The sequence below is a fragment of the Manis javanica genome, chromosome 11 (genome assembly GCF_040802235.1).
Source record: "Manis javanica isolate MJ-LG chromosome 11, MJ_LKY, whole genome shotgun sequence".
In the NCBI taxonomy this organism is placed as follows: Eukaryota; Metazoa; Chordata; class Mammalia; order Pholidota; family Manidae; genus Manis; species Manis javanica.
The window spans coordinates 79983853-80006021 of NC_133166.1; the positions used below are offsets into that span (position 1 = coordinate 79983853).

The window sequence follows — 22169 nt, forward strand, 5'->3', positions numbered from 1 at the left end:
TTTAAGTTTTCAAAACCCATCCAGTGTCTCATTGCCTATAGCCCAAGTTTCCCAGTATGGGCTGTAGGTTCTTCACAATCTGGCCCCAGTTTATATACCAGCGTTGTCTCCATCAAAGCCATTCCCTCTCTTTGAAACCAGCCAAACCAAACATCATTCATTCATCAAACATTCGTCTTATTCACATTTCTGTAATTCAGCACATGTCATTCCCCCCACCTGACATGGTGCTGCACTATTCCGAGTCTTTGTTCATCTGGAAGATACCTATCAATTTGAAAGACTCTGATGAAATATCCTTGATTCTCATCTCTATGTTGCCCAACCCTGTGTGCATTTACCTTGAGCACACTACACCATTGTGATTCGCTCTCTATCTCCTCTACTGGGCTCTGTCTTGATAAAGATTTTCGCACCATCAGAGACTAATGGGATGCCTGGAGTCAGAACTTAAGCATTTGTGGATTTCCATTATAAAGCTTTCCTACGGACAGGCTAAGGGTACCGTCTGGTCTGTGCATCCATCTCCCTTATTTCAGGCAACCTGGCTCTATTTTGTTGTCATCTTCTCTCTACCATGCTTTAAATGCTCCTAAGAATTTCATTTCCAAATCCTCTCAGTACCAATGACTAGAATTGCTCTGTCTCTGGAGAAACACTTTAAAACAATTAAGTGCCCTTTTACTATTTCTTCCCTTATCCTGAGTCTCAGTTACCTCTTAGAGGAACATCCCATAATGTGAGAAGCACCAGATTTGGCATCTAAAGCCTGGGGTTTAAGGCCTGGCTCTAACTCCGCTGAGCTGTGTGAGCTTGAGAAAGTAAGTTCCTTTCAGTGAAGGCCAGTTGCTTCATTTGTTATTTGAGGATTATCCCTTCTGTTTTTATCACTTTATTATTCTAATCATTTTTTTTCTATCATTTCTTGTCTTGGCAAAGATTTTGGAAACTTAACAGGAGATGTGTTGCTCTGTGTTTTCCTACCTTCTTGGCTCACGACCACACTGACCCCCTTCCAGCAGCTGAAGCTCTCTTTCCATGTATCCTCACCGTGCCTCCTGCTGGGAGCCCCATATAAGGTCTGTTCTTGCTGTGCTGAGGCTTCCTGCAGGGGAACTACCATTCATGTCTTGTTCTGCCATCCTGATCTGTCACCTGGTTTTCACTACATTCTGGATGCCCTACGCTGTCTGTAGAATGGACTGTTTTCAGTTACTGTGGCTATGGCCACCTCTGGTACCTGATCAGCAGAAGCGATAGTCTGCTTCCAGGTCACTGCTTCTCCTGCTGCGGTCAATATGATTGCTGCCAGACTCTTTCCAAATACTCCCTTTGCCTTGGAGTAAAAAGATTTTCACAGCAGAGTAGGACAAAGCAGGTAATACAAGTTTTGTTATGTAGTTAAGGAGACTGAGGTTTACAATAGTCAAGTCACTTGCCCAAAGTGACCTGGATTTTAAGCAGTGGAGTCAGGGCTAAATTCAGATGTGCTGAAGTCTTCTCTAGTCCTTTCCTTCATGCCCTGAGGGCAGAAACAGAGTCTTAACACTTTCCAAAAAGAATTTAACATCTCACTCACAATATATGCTCAACTCATTCTCCAATTAATTGAAAAAGTATATGCCCTTTAAAAATTGTCTCATTTTGAAAAGTAACCCAGATCAGAATTTAAGCATTTCTAAACAGATTTCAATAGGAGATGAATAAACTGATAAGGAAAAATTTTAGTTTTTACTTTTGTTTCTTTGCCAACCCTCTGACACAGGTATGGGAGTCCTACTTAGCAGGGAAATGGCCATAAAGTGGACGAAAGGATGGTGGTGCAAGTGGAGAATAATTCATTAATGAGGGTATTGTGTTATAAATAATTGAGAGCTGACCACAAAGAAGGTGTTTCTTGGAAACCTGTCACTTGGGGTAACAGTTCTCAAGCCATTTTGCTGTTTTCAACCCGGGTTATATCAATCCCAAATCAATTATCCCATAAAAAGCCAATGCAGTATTGTGAACAGTGTAATCCTTTTAACACCTCTGTACTTAGTGGTGTCACAATTCTTTTCATGTAATAAAAGCCTCAAATTAATAAAGTGCTTTCTCTAAGAAATTCCAAATGCATTCTCCATGCTACCATTTAATTAATTCTCAAAGCATTTCTCTGTGAAGTGGGCGTGTTTGGGGAAAGGAATTGTTCTTCCCCTTTATGACACATAGGAAACAGGTTTGAAGAGTAAATCGTTTCCATCCACAGTGGAACCTGAATCTAATTCAGTTTCATTCGAAGTTTTTGAAGCTTTCTTCTAGTCTACCTGGTCTCTCAAACAGAATAGTGTTCATGGATGTATCCACTGTATACATCAGTAAACAATTATGGAGTGCCATGTATAAGTCAGACCTGGTTCTAGATCCTGAGGATACAGCAATGAACAGTAGAGAAAAAAAATCCAGACCTTACAGAATTTATTTTCTTCTAGAAGAGACAGACAATAAACATAGTAAGTAAATGGTACACAATTTTGAAGGTGGGGATTACTCTAAAAAGCAAATAAGCCAGTGTAAAGAGGACGGGGAATGAAGGGACAGTATGTAATTTTAGAAAGCATATGTAGAATAGGCTCCACTGAGAGGGTGCCATTTGTGAAAAGAATTGAAGAAGGAAAGGGAGCAATGTCTGAGGGAAGAGCATTCAGGACAGTGGAACAGCCAGTGCAAATGTCTGGGGTGGGCAGCATGCCTGGGTGTGTAAAGAATCAGGGAGGGCAGGGTGGCTGGAACAGTGAGCAGGAGGGAGAGCAGCACACATGGAAGTCAGAAGAGGTAACCTGGTGTCAGATCGTGAGGCACTTACAGGCATTTTAAAGCCTTCTTTTATTGTGAGTGACATGGAGTATTTGTGGAGGATTTAAGTAGAGAAGTGACGTGACTCAATTTTATAGTGGTTTCTGGCTGCTGTTGAGAACAGACATAGTTGGGAAGGGATGGGAGCTGAGGAACCAATCAGAAGGTCATTGCCTTCATCCGGGAGAGATTACACTGTGGCTTATATCAGGGGAGGGGCAGAGGAGGTGGTGAGAAGTGCCCAGATTCTCGAGATATTTTGCAGGAAGAGGCAGTAGGATTTGCTGACTGGACTGGATGTGAGCTATGAGGAAAATGGAAGTGTTCTATCTTCTGAACTATACTGGAAAACTCCTTGAGGGCTAAAGTCACCTGTTATATTTCTTTATATTCTTTACAGAAACAGAAGAATGTCTCAGGTACAACAAATAAATAAGTACCTGTTGAATGAAAGGTCACAATTTGGGGTCCTGAACCACTAATGACTTGCAAAAATGAGCACTATTTTTATGGATTGAATTACGCGCACACACCCAACTCCCCCACCTTCAAAAAATAAGATAATTGTTGGTGTTTTAACTCTTGGTACCAAAGGACATAGGTTTTACCTATCTATAAATAGGCGATACCTCTTTATAGAGGTAATCAGGTCATTAGGGTGGTCCTCATCCAGTATGACTGGTGTCTTTACACAAAGGGAAAATTTGGACACAGAGAGAGACGCTGAAGGTGATGTGAAGAGAGACACATGGAGAGATGGTCGTCTCCAACCCAGGAGAGAGGACTGGGTGAGATTCTCCCTCCCTCCCCTCAGAGGGAACCAACTCTGCCTGCATCTGGAACTTGAACCTCTAGCCTTCAGAACGATGAGCTAACACATTTCTGTTGTTTAAACTGCTCAGTTTGTGAGACCTTATTACAATACTTCCAGCAAACTAATACACCATTACCAATATTTGAAAAATATAAATCAAATTCTATTTTTCCCCCAAAATAAGACCGCTTAAGCTGAAAACCAATACAGTAACAACAAAAACCTTAAATGTCATTGTTGGGGTGGAATTAGATTTACTTGGTGAAGTAACAGGGCTTTTACCTGCTACTCAGAAGTTCTATTTGGCATGAAAAATGGTTGCATTATAACATTTTATAATTTAATTTGTTTGACAAGAATATCATAAAATACAGGGTCCACAAGGAAAATGATAAAAATGATTCTGAATGATGATAGCCGAGGATCACATATTCACATGGTTTTGGAAAGAAATAGAAAAACATCCTGTAATAGCCAATTTTGCTGTTTACAACATCGAGCCATTACATAGGAGGAAAGTACAAAAGAGAATATGTTAAATCTTACATTCTAAGATTTAGATGGGCTTTGAGAGAGGAATTGGTTTAATTCCCTTAGTTTATATCTGAAAAATCTGAGTCCTAGAAATGGTAAGGTGATGGACATAATTTTGTTTCCAATACACAGTAACACAAATTATGAGTTGACTAATGAGGCTTAACAATCACAATAGAAGAAATGGTGAAAATGCCATTTCTTGAGTCTTCTTTCTTGATATTCACCTTGTGACACTGAGTAGCAGTCTTGAGTCATAAAGGCCCAGAGAGAAAGGTATGAGTTAGGTGTGGAGGGATGACAGGTGGATGAGAGATGAGACAGAGAATAGAATAAGAGGCTTCTTGGAGGAAAATCTTTGGCCTTTAAAACTTATTCTGCTGTTAGAGGCACTTTTGCACCTTTTTTTCATAGGGATTTGGAGTCTCACAGAAGACTGTTTGAGACCAGCATCTGATATTTAGAAGGTATATTATCATCATCAAGTTTCCTAACTTGAACATCAGTTTCTTTATATAACTTGTAAACTTTGTCAGAAGTGGTGAGAATGTGTTTGCTAGTTTTTGTTTTCTTTCACATTTATTTGATTTTAGAGGAAGCTGCATATTTTCTTTATTTTTTTTAAGTATAGTTGATACACATTATATTGATTTCAGACATACAACAGTGATTAGACAATTATACACATTAGAAAATGCACACCACATTAAGTGTAGCTACCATCTGTCACCATACAAAAATATTACAATATTATTGACTTTTTTCCCTATGCTGTACTTTTCATTCCATGACTTATTTATTTTATAACTGGAAGTTTGTCCCTCTTTATCCTCTTCACCTATTTTGCCCATCCCCCTACCCTCTCCCCTTTTGGCAACTGTCAGTTTGTTCTCCATGTTTATGAGTCTATTTAGTCTATTTGTATTTTGTATGTCTGTTTGTTTTTTAGATTCCACACAATGTGTTTAGAGATAGTCGGAATCCAGTAAGTGGTAGTAGTCTTATTATATTAATTTTCCTCATGGACTTGCCTTTGTGCCATTCCAGAAAGCCCTTTCCTCATCACCTCCACATGTAGATACCCAGTCAGTCCTCAAAGGGCCCAGTTTGGATGTCAGACTCTTTCCTTCAGACAGCTCACATGCTTTCTACCATTTCGTTTTGCACTTTTATGTAATTATTGGTTTCAAGCTTTTCTTTTCTGAACTTGGATTTCTCGTGGAGTAGTGAAAAGCCTTGGGAAGACTCTGGTTTGAGCTCTGCTAGCCACTTAGGGAAGTAGAGGCACTGTGAGAACAATAGAATAGGGTGTATTGTAGGACAAAGATTTCATAACTGTGAGGGAGGCTGGGGAAGTTAATCTGCCAGAGGAAGAATTGAAAGATCTGAGAAAAGTCACTTCCAGACCAGACCCCTTGAGGCCCTGGTGTGCGGGGCAAGTCAAAGCCTACAGGGGATTCTGGGCAGCCAGGTACTACCAGGTGCTGGGAGCCGGGCAGAGGAGCTGGCGGAGGAGTCAATGGGAAGCTGTGTCTCTGCCTGGCTGCTGCCTCCTTAGGTCCACAGCAAGGCTCTTGTGAGGACTGTGGGCCTCCTGTTGTTCAGGAGGGTGGGGAACTGGAAGATCTGGATGTGGAGTGTGGAGAGCAAAGACATGTTAGAACCTTCAGGGACGCTATGCATGTCACCATATCAAACTACAAAGACCTTCAAAGAGGAACGGGCTGTCTCAGGTTGTTTTCCCAGTCTTGCACAGATTCCTCTCGGCCAACTCTACTCACATACATACAGGGAACGGGGCACTGGGAACTGTAGTTCCAGCTAATCAAGTTTGTCACAGGACAACCACCTCAGCCACTTAGTGGCTGTATTAGACAGTTTATTTAATTGTTCTAATCTTCTCTTTCCTATTGGTGTATCAGTGAAAAAGAGAGAACAATTTTAACTACCTCTGCAAGCTTTCAGTAAGGAGTAAATGAGATAATAATGTAAGCAATGTATTCTAAAGACAAAAATTTCCAATCAGATTGTTGTTAGACATATCCATTAATTTAATTAACATGCACCTACTGTGGGCCTGTGATACATAGCAAAGAGCTAAACAGACAGCATCCCTGTTGTCCTGAAGCTGAATCAGACACCAATGAGACATTCAAGTAGAGACGTTGGGAGACTAGATTTCAGGGTGGGGGTCTGTATCAAAGATATACATTTGGGAGTTTAGCATTTAAAGGTATGAGTCTGATTTAGCTCACTTAGGGAGTATGTAAATTTAAAGAGGCCCAAAAGTTGAGATCTGAAGCACTCCAAAATTAGCGATGAAAAAGATATAGAGGAATAAGCAATAAGGTTGAGAAAGAGCATCCAGTAATGTAGAAGAGAAACAGTAGAGACAGTGATGTCCTGGTAGCCAGATTTATAAAGGTTTGATTAGGTGAAAGGGACCAACTTTAACTTCTGCTGAAAAGTCAGTTTGTATGCTAATTGAGAATTGACCATTGGTTTAGTAACATGGAGGTAGGTCATTGCCGGAATAAAATGGGCTCAAGAGAGAATGAGAGGAGAGGAAGTTTTTGTGTAAAAGGAAGCAGAAAAATAGGGGTGGAATAAGTGGGGAGTGTGTCAAGGGAGATTTTCCGGAATCTATATCTGCATATCGATATCTTATATAAAATCAACATACATAGATATCATATCTATATGATGGATGGATGGGCCCCATGCATAAAATATGTAAGATTGGCTTTTTTCTGTATGTTAGTTTGCTGGCTAATGGGAATGATCCATCAGTGCTGAGTGTGGGCAGGGCCCCCGTTGGGGACAGAGCTTTGATCTGTTTAGACCTAGGGGGCTTCATTATCTTCTTTCTCTCCCTCTAACAACTAGGGCAGCTGAGGAAGGAAAAACCTTAGCTGTTTGTAGGTTCCCACTTCTGCCCTTAAAGCCAGAGACCCACATTTCTTTACTGTAACTGGGGCAAAATGATTTTTCTTCATGTCGTTCTAATGCCTACATAATTAGTGACAGTACCTTAAGACTATTTCTGGGGGATCAGCACCCAGATGCTGTTTGCAAACTGCTGGAGTGGAGCAGTGGGTAGGGGGAGCAGTCCTCCCAGCACCTTCTGTGTAGGGAGAACCCGGGCAGTGGGGATGGTTCTGCAGTTCCACAGCTGGCAAGATTTTCACCTCGAGTCCGCCGCCTCCAAATTGTTTCTGTTTCTTCAACTTACTTAGAAGCTGTGAAAGCCGCAGGCAAATAGGCTGAATGACTCATTTGGTCCTGGCCATTTCCTTCCTTCCTAAGACATCTCAATTTCTCTGTACTTCCATCATTTAAGCATAAGAATAATCAATCACCTGCTTCTCTCATACTGTCAGAGTCATTAGGCATTTGATGAAATCTGCCCGCTGCATGGGGCTCCATTCACCCATCCGTCTGTCCGTCAGTCTGTCCATCAGTCCATCCATCCATCCACCCAACGGTCGGTCCGTCTGTCCACTCACCCACTCACTCACCCACCCGTATGTCAGTCCATCCGCCTATCGGTCCATCCGTCCCACCATTCACCCACGCGTCGGTCTGTCCGCCCATCCATGTGTCCATCCCCGGCCCGCGCCCTGCCCGCTTCTGCGCCCACGGCGGCGCCAGCCGGGATCCCCAGGCCTCCTGCAGCGTCCGGGTCGGGGGGAGGCCGGGTGCCGGGGCGAGGTCGGGTGCCGGGGCGGAGCGGCCGCGCGAGCCGAGCCCTGCGAGCGGGCTCCTCGGACGCCGGCCCCACGTGACCGGCCCCTCCCTCTGCAGGCGCGCGCACGAGCCGGCGCCGGGCTCCCGCGCGCGCTCGGCGGGGCCGGTGCCTGGGAGGGCGGCGCGGGCGGAGCGAGCGGCGAGCGGGCTGCCGAGCCACCCGTGCACGCGACGGGGTTGGCGGTGGCCCGAGCGGCGGGAGCCGGCGCGGTTCCGCATCCGCCACGGGTGATGCAGCTGCCCTGCCGCGAGGCTCTGCTCGCCGCCAGCTGACAGCGCCCGGGCCGGGAGCCGCCTCGGGGCCGTGACCTTGGCGCGGAGGTACGTGGGGCGGCGGGAGCAGGCGGTGCCGCGCCCTCGGCCGCCCGGGCCCCGCGGTCCGCGGTGCTGAAGCTGCGGCGCGCTCGGCGGCCCGGCGGGGCGCACGCTTGCCTGCCATTTGCTACCGCCGGGGAGCCGCGCGAGGGCCTGGGGTGGCTCGCCCTCCCCGCAGACTGCGCGCTCCGAGTGCCGCGGATCGGCTGCCGCCCGCGCTGGCCCAGGTGATAGCCGGGAGGGTGGAACTCCACCGGCTCCCGTGGCCGGGACCCATTCCGGCGCCTTCTTGCAAAGACCGGCAGCATTGCGTCCTGACTTCCGAAGCCAAGTGCGGCGGGGAAAGGCGAGGAACCGGCGGCCGGCAGGGAAGGCAGGTGGAAGGAGGCGCAGCTGCGAGCTCTGGAGAGAGACCCTGGGGGTCGGGGGCAGCACGCCCAGGAGATCCCACCGGCAGGGCCTGCGGAAGCACCCTCGCGTGGGGAGGGCGGACGGACCCCTGGGAGAAGTGTGTGGCCACAGGTGCTGCGTTTGCGCCCCTGTGGGAAAACACCATCAAGTGCAGGTGCAAGTAGTGGGAGAGACGAGAACTCTGTAGGTCGGAAATGGTAATCGTGGGTTTTTTAGGTGGGCATCAAACACTTCAAAATGAGTCTCCCGAACAATCAAGTCAACTAAAACCATAGCTGAAAGACTCTTTTTAACTAAAAGACTCATTTCAGGCAATTCCTGGGGGTACTGTAGGTAGAAATTAAGTTGTAAAAAAAGAAATCTGTTCCCGTGCCACCTCCTCCAGCCAGCCTCAGCATGTGGGCGCGCTCCCTGGGGACGGGGTGCTGGAATGACGATGAATGGAGACATTGATCCCCGTAAGTATCATCAACTGGATCTCACTGAAGTCTGTCCAACCTTTGCAGGGCAGACTGGTAATTCTTGCATCTGAGAGTGGAGCAAGTGTGCGGTGACATGGCCCAGGGGAATAATTATGGGCAGACCAGCAACGGGGTGGCAGATGAATCACCGAACATGCTGGTGTACAGAAAGGTAAGAATTTGTTCACGCTCTTAGGAAAAGGTGGTTCCTGGATTTTTTCCGCCCAGATCAGAGTATGTATCAACTTTGTGGCCTCGTGGATTCCCCAAATCACTAATGACTGCACACAATTCTTGAAGGTGATCTGCTGTTCTGTAGTGTGCAGAGACACAATAAAGTAAATGAAGCTAATCATACATCCTCACACTTTCCCTGCTAATTCCCACAGATTAATCTTCCAGCAGCAGTGAACAGCAAGTTTGGGCATTCCATGTATTTGTTCAACACATGATTTTATAGCATCTGTAATAATTTTAGAAGCTTTTTAAAAATACTTCCCCTAAGCATTTAGGCTATAATGGTTATATAAAGGTACAACATTTTAGAAACGAAATAGCCTACCTTGCAGCTCTGTGGCAAGAGTGAATGTGTCTGTGAATGTATGGGTGGTTTAATGATTTTACTCCTGAACTATTTCTAGTTCTGTTTTTGTTTTTTTTGTCTTAGTCTTAATTATTTTTTGGTTTCCTATTTTTATGATTTTGCTAATAGGCATTTATATTCTAGTGCCTTATGCCCATTAAATAAATCTCTATTGCCTATTTTTATTATTTTGCTAGGTATTTATGGTATTTATGTTCTAGTGCCTATGCCCATTAAATAAATCTCTGTATTCCAGAGGATTTTTTTTGATCTGACAGCTTTTATGTATTTTATAACAAGGCTATCAGCAACAAACTTCTAAACATTGAGCTACCATAATAAAGATGCATTTCAATATCATGTGTGTTTAAGAATGGTTCCTTAGGTAGCCACTCTGATTATAATCAATATTACTAAAATAAAGGAAGCAGTATTCTTTTTTCAACTTCTGTGCTAGTCGTTTTCATTACATTTGATGCTAGGATTATTTTTCTTTAGCATATTATTTATAGAGCTTATTAGATAAGATGTCTTTAGTTAACATTAGCAATGGTAACAAGAAAATCATACCTTGAAACCAAGAAAGTTGTTCCAGGTGTTGATTAGAGTGAGCCCAGGATGAGTTTGTAATTGCTCTTTCAGCTAGAAGATCAGAACCCATTAGGAGTAAAGATCAAAAGCTATGTGTACCATGACCTGTAGTAAATCAACATTTTCCTTCTACAGGTCCCGGACCACTAAAATGTGTTGAGGGATGTGTTTGAGGGAATATTGTTAGTGCTTTAATGTGAAGGTGCATGGACACCCACTGCTAGCTGTTTTTCTCCAACCTTACAGAGTGTGCAATATAGTGTTCCTGGGAATACAGCTGTATGTGTCTAGGACAGCAGAGTAGGCTGGGAAAGAAAAATTGGAGATTAGTTGCCTACGTTAGTCTTAAAGCATCCCGACTGGATAATCAAAACAATGCACCCGAGCCCATACTATTGCTATTGTATTCCTGCACTAAATTGAAATAACTGGATTATTTGCCCATTCTATACAGAGTTGGTTCTGAGAAGAACTGTTTGGGGGCAGTTATGTGTTTTTAAATGTTATAATATTTTTATTGTTTGGTATGACTGAATATTATGATCTGCAGGATGTGAGAATGCAAGTTCTATCTTATAGGTCTGTGCAATGCAGAGAGTTGCACTTTTGGGTGTAAATTAGAGTAGGTAGCTACTTTTGTTAGGTTAAACATGGTATCTGTTTCCTTATAAAAGGGCTGAATTACTCAGAGACCTAACAGTTATCTTGATTAGAAATAAACTTATTATGATATCTTTCCATGTGTCTCATCCAGTCAACTATCATGAGAATGAATGAAAGATGAGGCTAGAAGTTTTAGAAATAGTTACTGGATTGTACAGTATACCTGAGCTTCATATTGTTAATTTTGAATTTATTCTATGAATCGGTGTGTAACACCAAATGGCTTCCAGTACTCCTTGTACATTGGCAGAATATGATGACTTCAGGAAAAAAGTATAGTGTCCATTCTTCTAAGCATTGTTTGGTTGCTTGAGCTTGGAGTGTGGGGGTAAAACATCAGAATCCGGCTGTAGGCCAGAGGTGGCTGGGAGGCAGAGGAGAGGGTGAGAACACCATAATGTTTCTAGTTCAGAGCCCACTTTCAGGAACTATGCTTCAACAGTGAAGTTGTGTTACTTACTTTGCCCTCCTTTTATTAGCTCTTTGTTGATGTATAGCAACATACATACTTTCATTTTGGAAAAGATTTCCCTGAAAAAGCATTATTGGAAAAAATAACTCAGTTCAGTACATTTTACCCCCCCTTACTTAACTATGGATTGCCTGTCCATCTTTTTATTCTATGAGCATATGTTTTTTTTTGTTTTTGTTTGTGATACAGGTAATACTGTATAAATAAATACCAGATAATTTGTATAAATAAACACAGTGTCCTTGGTTATCCTTTGCTAGTTAGCAAGTCAAATGTTCCATCATGGTTATCATGTGATCATTTTACCTCTGTTTCTTGTATTGTATGTGGGCTTTACATTTAATATCTTCTTAGGCCAAATTTTGAGGTGAAGAACAGCAAAATAGTTGGAGAGGGGTATAGGTTGCATATATCTGTTAGGATATTTCAACTATTCCACCTTCATAAAAGTAGAAGCCTTATGCTACAAATGCTTATTAATGCTCAAGTCAGTCACAGGCTTAGAAAAGAACCTCAGCCCCACAGTACATTGCTCAGGAATAGCAGAGAGAATGGAGAGAGAAATTGCTGTTTTATCAACTCATGCCAATTTTCCACTTCTACTTCACTGTTGAAACATAGTTCCTGAAAGTGGGCTCTGTACTAGAAACATTATGGTGTTCTCACCCTCTCCTCTGCCTCCCAGCCACCTCTGACCTACAGCCGGATTCTGATGTTTTACCCCCACACTCAAGCTGTATATGTGCTGTTTCTATTTGATCTTGGTAGGCTGTGAATGACACTTAAGAACATTTCTGTGAGGGAGGGAAACAGTGAGATGCTAACATTTCTTGTGTTCATCAGCTGTTTCTCTCCATTACAGTTTATCCTCATGTAGATTATAGGAGTTCCTCCAAATCATGGGGAAATTCTGGGGATCTTTTTCCATGGAGAATTCCATAGTGACATTATGGAAAAAATATGCAATGGGTAGAACTTTGACCCTCCAGGCAGAGTGAGTGCCACCGTGGTGAAGGCTACAGGAGATGGTAATGCAGCCTCACCCACCATTGGGATTGGTACCTCAGGTCAGCCTTGAATGCTCATCAGTAGCTTTTCGGCTTCATATGAGGCATCTCTGTGGGCTTTGTTTGATGTTAGAGGTACATCTAAAAAGATCCATAAGGATAAAATATTTACTTCACCAATTTTTAAAATTTAGAATGGTGCTATTTTCACAGGCAGCTGATTAATTTAGAGTGGTTATGTCATTTTATATATTCGAGAACAGTTTTATTTAAAAGCTCATAAAGTATGAGGCTTGACCAACTTTTATTCTTGGGGCTTTTGGCTCCCATCCTAAATCTAATTCCTAACTAGACTGGAATTAGACTTAATCAGTCATCTTCCCCAAGAGGAGACCTACCTGGCTCCATCTCACTGAATTTGGACCAGCTTCTTGACACATTTGTGTAGGTCACCCTGCTAAGTCACTTTTATTTTAGGTTGATGGGGCTCAAGTAGTACTCCCATTCTATTTAACTAGTGCTCCCATTCCCACTTCTTTGGGCAGAGTCCTCATTCCTGGAGGGCAGCACTGCCTGTAAAGGACAGCTGGGCCAGAACCCAGGGTACAGGGAGACACATTCCAAATTTGGTGTCTGGCCAGCATGCTGCCCCCTAGACAGTATACATCACTTTTTGTCCCGCAGCTGACATTCTGCATTTGAAAAACAAAACATCTAGGGCACCTTGGGCCAGTATTTCAAATTGGCTAGAATGCTGGCTTCTCCCTAGCACGAATGCTCAAAATGACCAATAATTTCTGATATTATTGCAGCAACCATTTCTGTCCCAGCTGTTAGATAAAAGGAAATGAAAGTGTTTCCACCACTCACCATCTCGGTGGAAGGAATGTGGTTTTGGAAATAGGAGACCTGGACACCCCCTGTGCACCACCCTGACATCTCCTCCTCGGCTCCCACCCTTTGTCTTCCACCTGGTCACTCTCCTCCCTTTTTATTTTTTCTTTTCAAAACAGACCTGTGTGTGAAGATTAATTTTCCCTAAATGATGCTCATGCTTTAGTTGTAAGAGAGAATGTGATGCCTTTTGGAGAAGAGGGCAGATTCAAGCCTCATGTCAGTACCTGTTAAGCACAGGTACTGGGTGAGCACCTTTGAAATTGGTACCATGTGTACCAGGGGGTCCGGTATGGTGCTCTGAAAGTCATGGTGGAAGGGTAGCCTTCAAGGAGTAAGACTGCTGCATTCCTGAAAAGCAGATGGGTGCACTGGCCTTTCCCACATGAAGGCACAGCAGCAGCTGTCACCCCAGGAAGAAGGTCAGTTGTGGACCAGGGGGTAGCCTTTGAAAGCCATTTCTGAGGTCAGTCTGTTCTGTGAGAGTCCACATACCTGCTGAAAAGGGGAGTGACTCGCTTCCTCTTTGGGAGAGACTGAGCCAGACATCGCTGGTCTCCTGGTGGTGCGTGAGCGGATGTCTTCTACCGTGACTGGGTCCTCGGTGGTGCGTGAGCAGATGTCTGTTACTGTGACTGGGTCCTGGGTGGTGCGTGAGTGGACGTCTGCTACTGTGACTGGGTCCTGGGTGGTGCGTGAGCGGACGTCTGCTACTGTGACTGGGTCCTCGGTGGTGCGTGAGCGGACGTCTGTTACTGTGACTGGTCCTGGGTGGTGCATGAGCGGACGTCTTCAACTGTGACTGGGTCCTTGGTGGTGCGTGAGCGGACGTCTGCTACTGTGACTGGGTCCTCGGTGGTGCATGAGCGGACGTATTCAACTGTGACTGGGTCCTCGGTGGTGCGTGAGCGGACGTCTTCTACTGTGACTGGGTCCTGGGTGCTGCGTGAGCGGACGTCTGCTACTGTGACTGGGTCCTCGGTGGTGCGTGAGCGGACGTCTGCTACTGTGACTGGGTCCTCGGTGGTGCGTGAGCGGACGTCTGCTACTGTGACTGGGTCCTCGGTGGTGCGTGAGCGGACGTATTCAACTGTGACTGGGTCCTCGGTGGTGCGTGAGCGGACGTATTCAACTGTGACTGGGTCCTCGGTGGTGCGTGAGCGGACGTCTGCTATTGTGACTGGGTCCTCGGTGGTGCGTGAGCGGACGTCTGCTACTGTGACTGGGTCCTGGGTGGTGCGTGAGCGGACGTCTGCTATTGTGACTGGGTCCTCGGTGGTGCGTGAGCGGACGTCTGCTACTGTGACTGGGTCCTGGGTGGTGCGTGAGCAGACGTCTTCTACTGTGACTGGGTCCTCGCTGGTGCGTGAGCGGACGTCTGCTATTGTGACTGGGTCCTCGGTGGTGCGTGAGCGGACGTCTGCTACTGTGACTGGGTCCTGGGTGGTGCGTGAGCGGACATATTCAACTGTGACTGGGTCCTCGGTGGTGCGTGAGCGGACTTCTGCTACTGTGACTGGGTCCTGGGTGGTGCGTGAGCGGACGTCTTCTACTGTGACTCGGTCCTCGGTGGTGCGTGAGCGGACTTCTGCTACTGTGACTGAGTCCTGGGTGGTGCGTGAGCGTACGTCTTCTACTGTGACTCGGTCCTCGGTGGTGCGTGAGCGGACGTCTGCTACTGTGACTGGGTCCTCGGTGGTGCGTGAGCGGACGTCTTCAACTGTGACTGGGTCCTCAGTGGTGCGTGAGCGGACGTCTTCTACTGTGACTGGGTCCTGGGTGCTGCGTGAGCGGATGTCTGCTACTGTGACTGGGTCCTCGGTGGTGCGTGAGCAAATGTCTGTTACTGTGACTGGGTCCTGGGTGCTGCGTGAGCGGACGTCTGCTACTGTGACTGGGTCCTCGCTGGTGCGTGAGCGGATGTCTGCTACTGTGACTGGGTCCTCGGTGGTGTGTGAGCGGATGTCTGCTACTGTGACTGGGTCCTCGGTGGTGCGTGAGTGGACGTCTTCTACTGTGACTCGGTCCTGGGTAGTGCGTGAGCGGACGTCTTCTACTGTGACTGGGTCCTCGCTGGTGTGTGAGTGGACATCTACTGTGACTCGGTCCTGGTTGGTGCGTGAGTGGATGTCTTCTACTGTGACTGGGTCCTCGCTGGTGCGTGAGCGGACGTCTGCTACTGTGACTGGGTCCTTGGTGGTGCGTGAGCGGACGTCTTCTACTGTGACTCGGTCCTGGGTGGTGCGTGAGTGGACGTCTGCTACTGTGACTGGGTCCTCGCTGGTGCGTGAGTGGACGTCTTCTACTGTGACCTGGATCTCAGTGTGTGTGAGCAGATGTTTTCTCCTGTCACTCAGTGCTTGTGTCTCCCAGCATTGCCCAAGTACTCCCCTGCCTTGAAATCCATGCTAAACAAGAACTCTTGACATTTTTGGACCTCTGTTATCTTCATGTACCTGAGGTCAGGGTGCTACTCCATGGTAGTAGAATGAAGAGCATTTTTAAGTGATAACAAGAGAAAGGCCCATTTGAAAAGGAAGGGATGTTCACAAACAAATAACAAAAGGCATGGGCCTTTAACCTTGGATTTCTAAATCAGGGGCTTGGACAGGAGGCAGGTACGGGGAGAGATGTCTTAGCATTTCTGAAAATTTCCCACAGATTTATATAATTTCTGTAAATTAGATTATTTGAAAGCACCTTTCTGGTCTAAGGGATGTTGTCTATTATAAATATGAATTCAATCTGTCTGAATCAAATGTAGACCCTTTTTCCCTCAGTGACACAAATGCTTGCATATGCCCTGACCTAGGATATTTCTACTAAGAAGTGGGCAGACATTTTATGAGTGATGATTTAATGAGGAATTCTGGATAATAGTTAACTTGAGGACAGAGCAGGAAAGCCGTCCACGGTGGAGCATTTTCCTCACCAGTTGGTGCTTGTCAGTGCCGTTTGTGGTACTAAGATAATGATTTGTGGCCTGAATTTTATTTTCTTCATTTCCCATGTCCCCACTCCCTGAATGTAATTGATCAGAGGAAAGTGCAAATGTAGGAAAGAGAAGCTCTCCAGGGATTTATTGCCTTCTAACAGACTGGTGGTTTGACTGAGTGACGGAAAGCAGGGTATTTTTAGGTGGTGTGGGTGATGGAATGTGATCACTGCAGAGAATATGGAAATATTTTGGATTTGGACAGTTGGTGACTTCGTGTTAAGTCTCCTTGAAAATGGAATTGTGGAAAATAGCAACATAAATACTCGGCCCTTGCTCCCTGTCTCATTGCAATGAAAGGGAAGCATTTGAATGTCAGGGTTATAGAGACTGCTATCTTACAAAATATCAATCACATAATAAAATAATTGGAAGTCATAAAGTAAGGCCCAGCTCCTTAAGGAAAAAAAGGCCCTCTTTTTCTGCCATTTGTCTGAGGCAGTATAAACATTTACCTTGCCCTCAGTTTAATTCCTTTTGTCCTATGCCTGATTCAATTAACAGAGGTCTTGGGACATTGGGACCCTAATAGTCATAAACTAGATTCCAGTGCTATTAAAATTTACACCTGGTCTAGTCTGGAAGATAGTTTGGCTGAGGGGGTCCATCATAAGTTGTTATTCTGTCCTGTGGAAAAATATATGGGAAAATGGCACCTCTGTGATGTTAATTTGGTTCTTAAGAATAGTCCAGAAACCTAGTTATTTTATATCCTTGCTAGTGATTAGCAAATAACTTTTCTTAAGGAGCCAGTGTGCTAAGGAGGAAGATGACGTACACCGCAGCTGGGGAGCCCTGGTGTGCAGCCTCGGCTCTGCCCCTGTCTGGCTGTGTGGTTGTGGGTTAGCCACTTAAAACTCCTTTCACTTCAGTTTCCTTATCTATAAAATGATGAAAAATGAAAATGTTTCCTTCAAAGAACTGTTTGATGGTAAAATGACTTAGCCTGGGGAAAGTGTCTTGTATAGAACCTAACATATATTATATCCTTAATAAATGCTACAATAATAATAATTTTTTACTATCTCCCAATTGCTATTTACTTAACACAAGTTATTAAACACCTTGTATGTGCCTGGGGTCCAATATGTTGCTATGTTTTTTGATAAAGAGGTAAAGGTGAACATTTGCATTTCTCCATCACCAGTATGTCTTCCTGATAGTTAAGGAGGCAGGTGCTGCAAGATGCTTTGGTAGTTCCATTCTTATGACACTTATGATGTCCTGTCTTGTATTATTCTTATATAGCTAGTTTATTCTACTTTTTAATAAGCTCTTAAAGTATTGTCTTATATATATTTGAAGTTTGCACAGTTGCTTAGATATTTCATAAACTAAATAAAGCCTTCAGCTCCAGGAATTTCAGAGGTGAAAGGGAGCTCCAAATTTACCTTTTTCATTTTGTGGATTATGAAATTTTGGATTTATGAAATTTAGGATCAGAGAAATAACGTGATTTGTCTATGGTCACACAGCTTAAATTCAGGTCTTTGTCTTTTTATGAACCTCTTTCTCTTTTAAAATAAATGCAGTTAAGTCTTTGTATTTGCAATTCAGTAGCAGCAGGTCATCAACATCCTGGTTAATGCATAGCATCCATGATTATCCTAGGATGTGTAATCACCTGCTCTAAATAGATCACTACATTCTGCTTTTCCTTTCAACTGTAGTGTAGCTTTTGGAGCCCCAAGGATTGGGAACTTAAGTCTGACCTACCCTGGTAGAAGTTCTGTTCTTGATTTGATGCTGGCTGGAGATCTAGGCTGATGAAAGCACAGAATGCAATGCTCTGTGGCAACTCTGTCTGAACTTTCTGTCATGATGGAAATCTTCTATGTATGCACTGTTCAGTATGGTAGCCACCAGCCCATGGGGCAGTCAAGCACTTGAAATGTGGCTAGTGTTACCAAAGATCGGCATTTTAAATTATGTTTAATTTTTAAATTAAATTTAGATTAAGTAGTCCCCTGTGGCTTGTGGCTATTGTATTTGACAGCACAGTGATTATGAAACAAAGACCTTTGGAAAAACAGTATCAAACACAATAGAATAGATAAAAGAAGATGCTATACTTAGCTTGCCACTTGGCACGCAGTGCTTGCAACAAAGGCGGGCTCAACAAATGATGTTTTAAGAGAATAAAAAAATATAAAGTAAGGTTTTAATGGAAAATCATGGCCTGAGCAGGAGATGGTAGATACGGTAAATGAAATCAACTGTTTACATAGTTTATTTATCTATTTTTTTCTTCCAGTGGAAACTTTCAGGGTTCTGAAGAGGGTGGCTCTCCCCAGGTTGGATGGTAGAGGTTGTCCTTCAATAAGACTAAAGCTGGCGTAGACCATGAATATACCAGGAAGGGCACTCACAGGGCCTGGGACTGTTTGCTGCTGTAAATGTATTTCAGCTTGTTTCCATCCTGTGACATCTTGGAGAGGCATCACAGCCATTCCAACCCTACTGAGACTGAGGAAAACCCAGAAATTTCTAGGTCAAAGGGGTTCAAAGTGTTTGGAATCCTTGTGAAAAATTTAAAATTGAGGCGTAGAGGAATCTGTGTTTTTTGTTTGGCCCACTTCTCTTTCCTGTGTCTCGGAGCATTGAAGGGGAAGTGGAGAGCCGGTGGGGAAATGGTGGAGGGTGGAATCTCCAAGTCTCAAGGACTGGATGTGGATGGATCCCTACTGCTCTCCTCCCCTTGCCAGCTGTGCGAGTTTGGGCAAGTTTCTGAACTTCTCTCCACTTCATTTTCCACATAGATTTATAGACACTATGAAATCATTGAGAAGATGAAATGTAAGTGAAAATGCCTGGCTGAGCATGATTGACAAAGAATACTTACAAACTTATTTTGGAAATTGTGAAAATGATCAAGACTCAGTGCAAGAGTAAACTTTGCAAGTAAGCCTTCCCCTGCTTGCTGAGTGTCCCTATAGCTGTGGGTCAGTTAGAAGCTCAGTTGATATGATTTGCCTTGTTTGGTCATTGCTGGAAGATGTCAAGAACAGTGTAAATCTACATGACCTTCGACCACACAAAGCTTTTGAATGTCAGGAAAACTGCAGAAAATTTTTCTTTAGTACAGAAATCCAGGGAAATGTTTCACTCTTAATACTTAAGATGCTGTATACCAAAGCATTTTGAAGAAAGTTAACTACCACATAGAACATATTATTATTAATATTTCTCTTGCCAAACTTTTCTAGGTGCACTTTCTCTGGAAATAATGCCGTGGATCACTTGCTCTAAGTTTTACACTTAGTATTTTGTGTTTTGACTTTTGGTTTGTTGTGAAATAGAACAGTTGCTGTTTGTTGAAGGCTGTCCTGGTGTCTGTTTCTTTATATACTTTCCGTTTTCCTTAAAGTGATGTTATTTGTTGGTTATTAGTATCCTATTTTCCTAAGAAGAAACCTGAAGCTGACTTGCACAGACTGAGTGACTGCCCAAGATTGCTCAGGATTCATGGCAGAGCTAGTGAACTTTCCCTGCTGTTCCCAGCACCTACAGAAATGGCACAGAATAGGTGTCCCTGAATACTGATTGCATAAATGCACTAATGAATGAATGAACACATGATTGAATGCTTGGTTCAAAGACCCTGCTCTTACCTGTTCACTGTGTTGCTTCCACTTAAATTATTGAATGGTTGCAACACTCAGAATTCAGTTCTGCTCACTATTTGTACATTGAGCTTAGTCTATCGTCCAGCATGGTGGTAGGCTCTGCGGATGGCGTTGTAGACAAGACAGACAGGGTCCAAGCCCTCACTGAGCTTATTTTGTAGTGGCTTAGATGTCAAGCAAGTCATTACAGGAAGATTAATGCCATGAGAGGGGAGGACCTGGGTGATATGAAAATGTATTTATTGCGGGGTTATCTAGTTTTCCTAAAATAAATACTATGTTGATCTATATCTTCTACTTGCAGTTCTGGATGCTCAAGATCTTACAGCCTCTGACACTTAGTAAGTGCTAAATAAATGAACTAAACTGAGGTTAGCTAATGTTGAAAGTCTTTAGGGCTTCCCTGAGACAGAGGAGGCAAAGATGTCCATCTTATCTCTTAGGAAACCAAATAGCTCATTCATAGGCTCTCAAACAAACACCCCAATTCTGAAAACTCAAGAGTCATGAGGTCATCCATAGCAAGAAAGGGGGAAGAGATGCTTGTAATTAGAGGAATGTAATTGTTAAGGCTTTGCAGGCAGACTCCCCAGCTAAAACTGACTTAATACTTGTGAACTTGAATCAAATTACTTTGTCTTTCTGAGTCTCAGTGTCCTCATCTGTGAAATGGGGATGAGACTAATCATAGGTTTTTATGAGGACTACATAAATAGTGCAGGAAAAGCCTGGATAAGTAAGAAACAATCAATGTATGTTAACTATTACTTATAAAATCCCAGAAGAAAGGAACTGAAGATTTCTATAAATGGAAGTGATGATATCTAAGGAGCCTTTCCCTTGAAATTTTTTCTTTCTTATCTATTTTAGAACTTGCTTCTCTTTATTGATTTGGTAATTTTGTTTAAAACTGTTTCATACAGTAAATGTTCAATAAGCAGTACTTGAAAATGTTTAATTATGGCACAATTCAAATAAATACAAGCATAGAGAAAATTAATATAAAGGACCTTCACATACCTCTCACATAATGTCAACAGTTTATTAGCTGTGAGCAAATCTCATTTCACTTATCCTTCCTCAGTTAAATATTCTGAAGCAAATTTCTGAAAATATATCATTTATGATATAAATTCTTTAGTATGTATATAGGTTACTTATGAAAAAGATGAAGGCAAATGAAATGACAGGTACTCTTACTCATCTTGAGTCCTTAGAATAATGGCAGATCCTGTTCCATGCGTTTTTGAATTTTTTTGTATTTGCTCAAATGGGCCTATCAGCCCTTCGTTTTTCTCTTTCTATTGTGGTAAAATACATATAACATAAAATATAACATTTTAGCCATTTTTAAGTGTACAGTTCATTGCACTAAGTGTATTCCCATTGACGTGCAACCATCCCCACCATCCCTCTCCAGAACTCCTCTCATCTTCCCAAACTGAAACTCTGTCCCCATTAAACATCAACTCTCCATGGTTCTCCCCTCAGCCCCTGGCGACTGCCATTCTACTTTCTGTCTCTATGAAACTGACTGCTCTTCGTCCCACATATAAGGGCAATTACAAGTATTTGTCCTTTTGTGTTTGGCTAATTTCACTTAGTATAATGTCTTTAGGGTTCATCCATGTTGTAGCATGCCATAATTTTCTTCCTTATTGCCTTGTATGGATGTACATTTTGTTTATTGATTCTCCATCAACAGGTATCTGGGTTACTTCCACTTTGGGTTGTTGTGAATGATGCTGTGGTGAACATGGGCTTCCAAATATATGTTTGGGACTTACTTTCAATTCCCAGAATTGGAATTTCTGGATCATAATTGTATTTTTAATTTTTTGAGGAGCCATCATACCATTTTCCATAGTGGCTGTACCATTTTCCATTCTCAACAGCATTCTATGTATCCTCAAACAATGCCTGTTAATTTTGATAATAGTCATCCTCATGGGTATGAATTAGGATTTCATTGTGGTTTTGATTTGCATTTCCCTAGTGACTGAGCATCTTTTCATGTATTTATTGACTATTGTCATATCTTCTTTGCGGAATCCAAAGCTTTTAAAGACAGATTAGATTGTCCTTAGGAATGGTTTTGACATGTGGACTGTATGACCACTTAGATTTCTATCTAACCATAAGTCTAGTTTCTTTCAAACCACTTGAGAAACTCTGACTTAGATTAGTTGTGCATATGGCTCTATTTAATTTAGCAGCTATT

General features: G+C 43.4%; 1 protein-coding gene across 13 annotated transcripts in view; it reads left to right on the top strand.

Annotated features, from left to right (window-relative positions):
- Positions 1-8014: 8014 nt before the first annotated feature.
- Positions 8015-22169, top strand: part of RGS7 (regulator of G protein signaling 7) — a 425240-nt gene continuing 411085 nt past the window's right edge. For 5 of the 13 annotated variants that reach the window (XM_073216746.1, XM_073216749.1, XM_037013691.2 and 2 more), the window contains exons 1-2: positions 8016-8251; positions 9163-9289. In XM_073216746.1, the coding sequence (XP_073072847.1) occupies positions 9212-9289 (78 nt within the window). In that variant the 5' untranslated portion in view covers positions 8016-8251; positions 9163-9211. The other 8 variants (XM_073216755.1, XM_073216756.1, XM_073216753.1 and 5 more) reach the window with 5 other exon arrangements.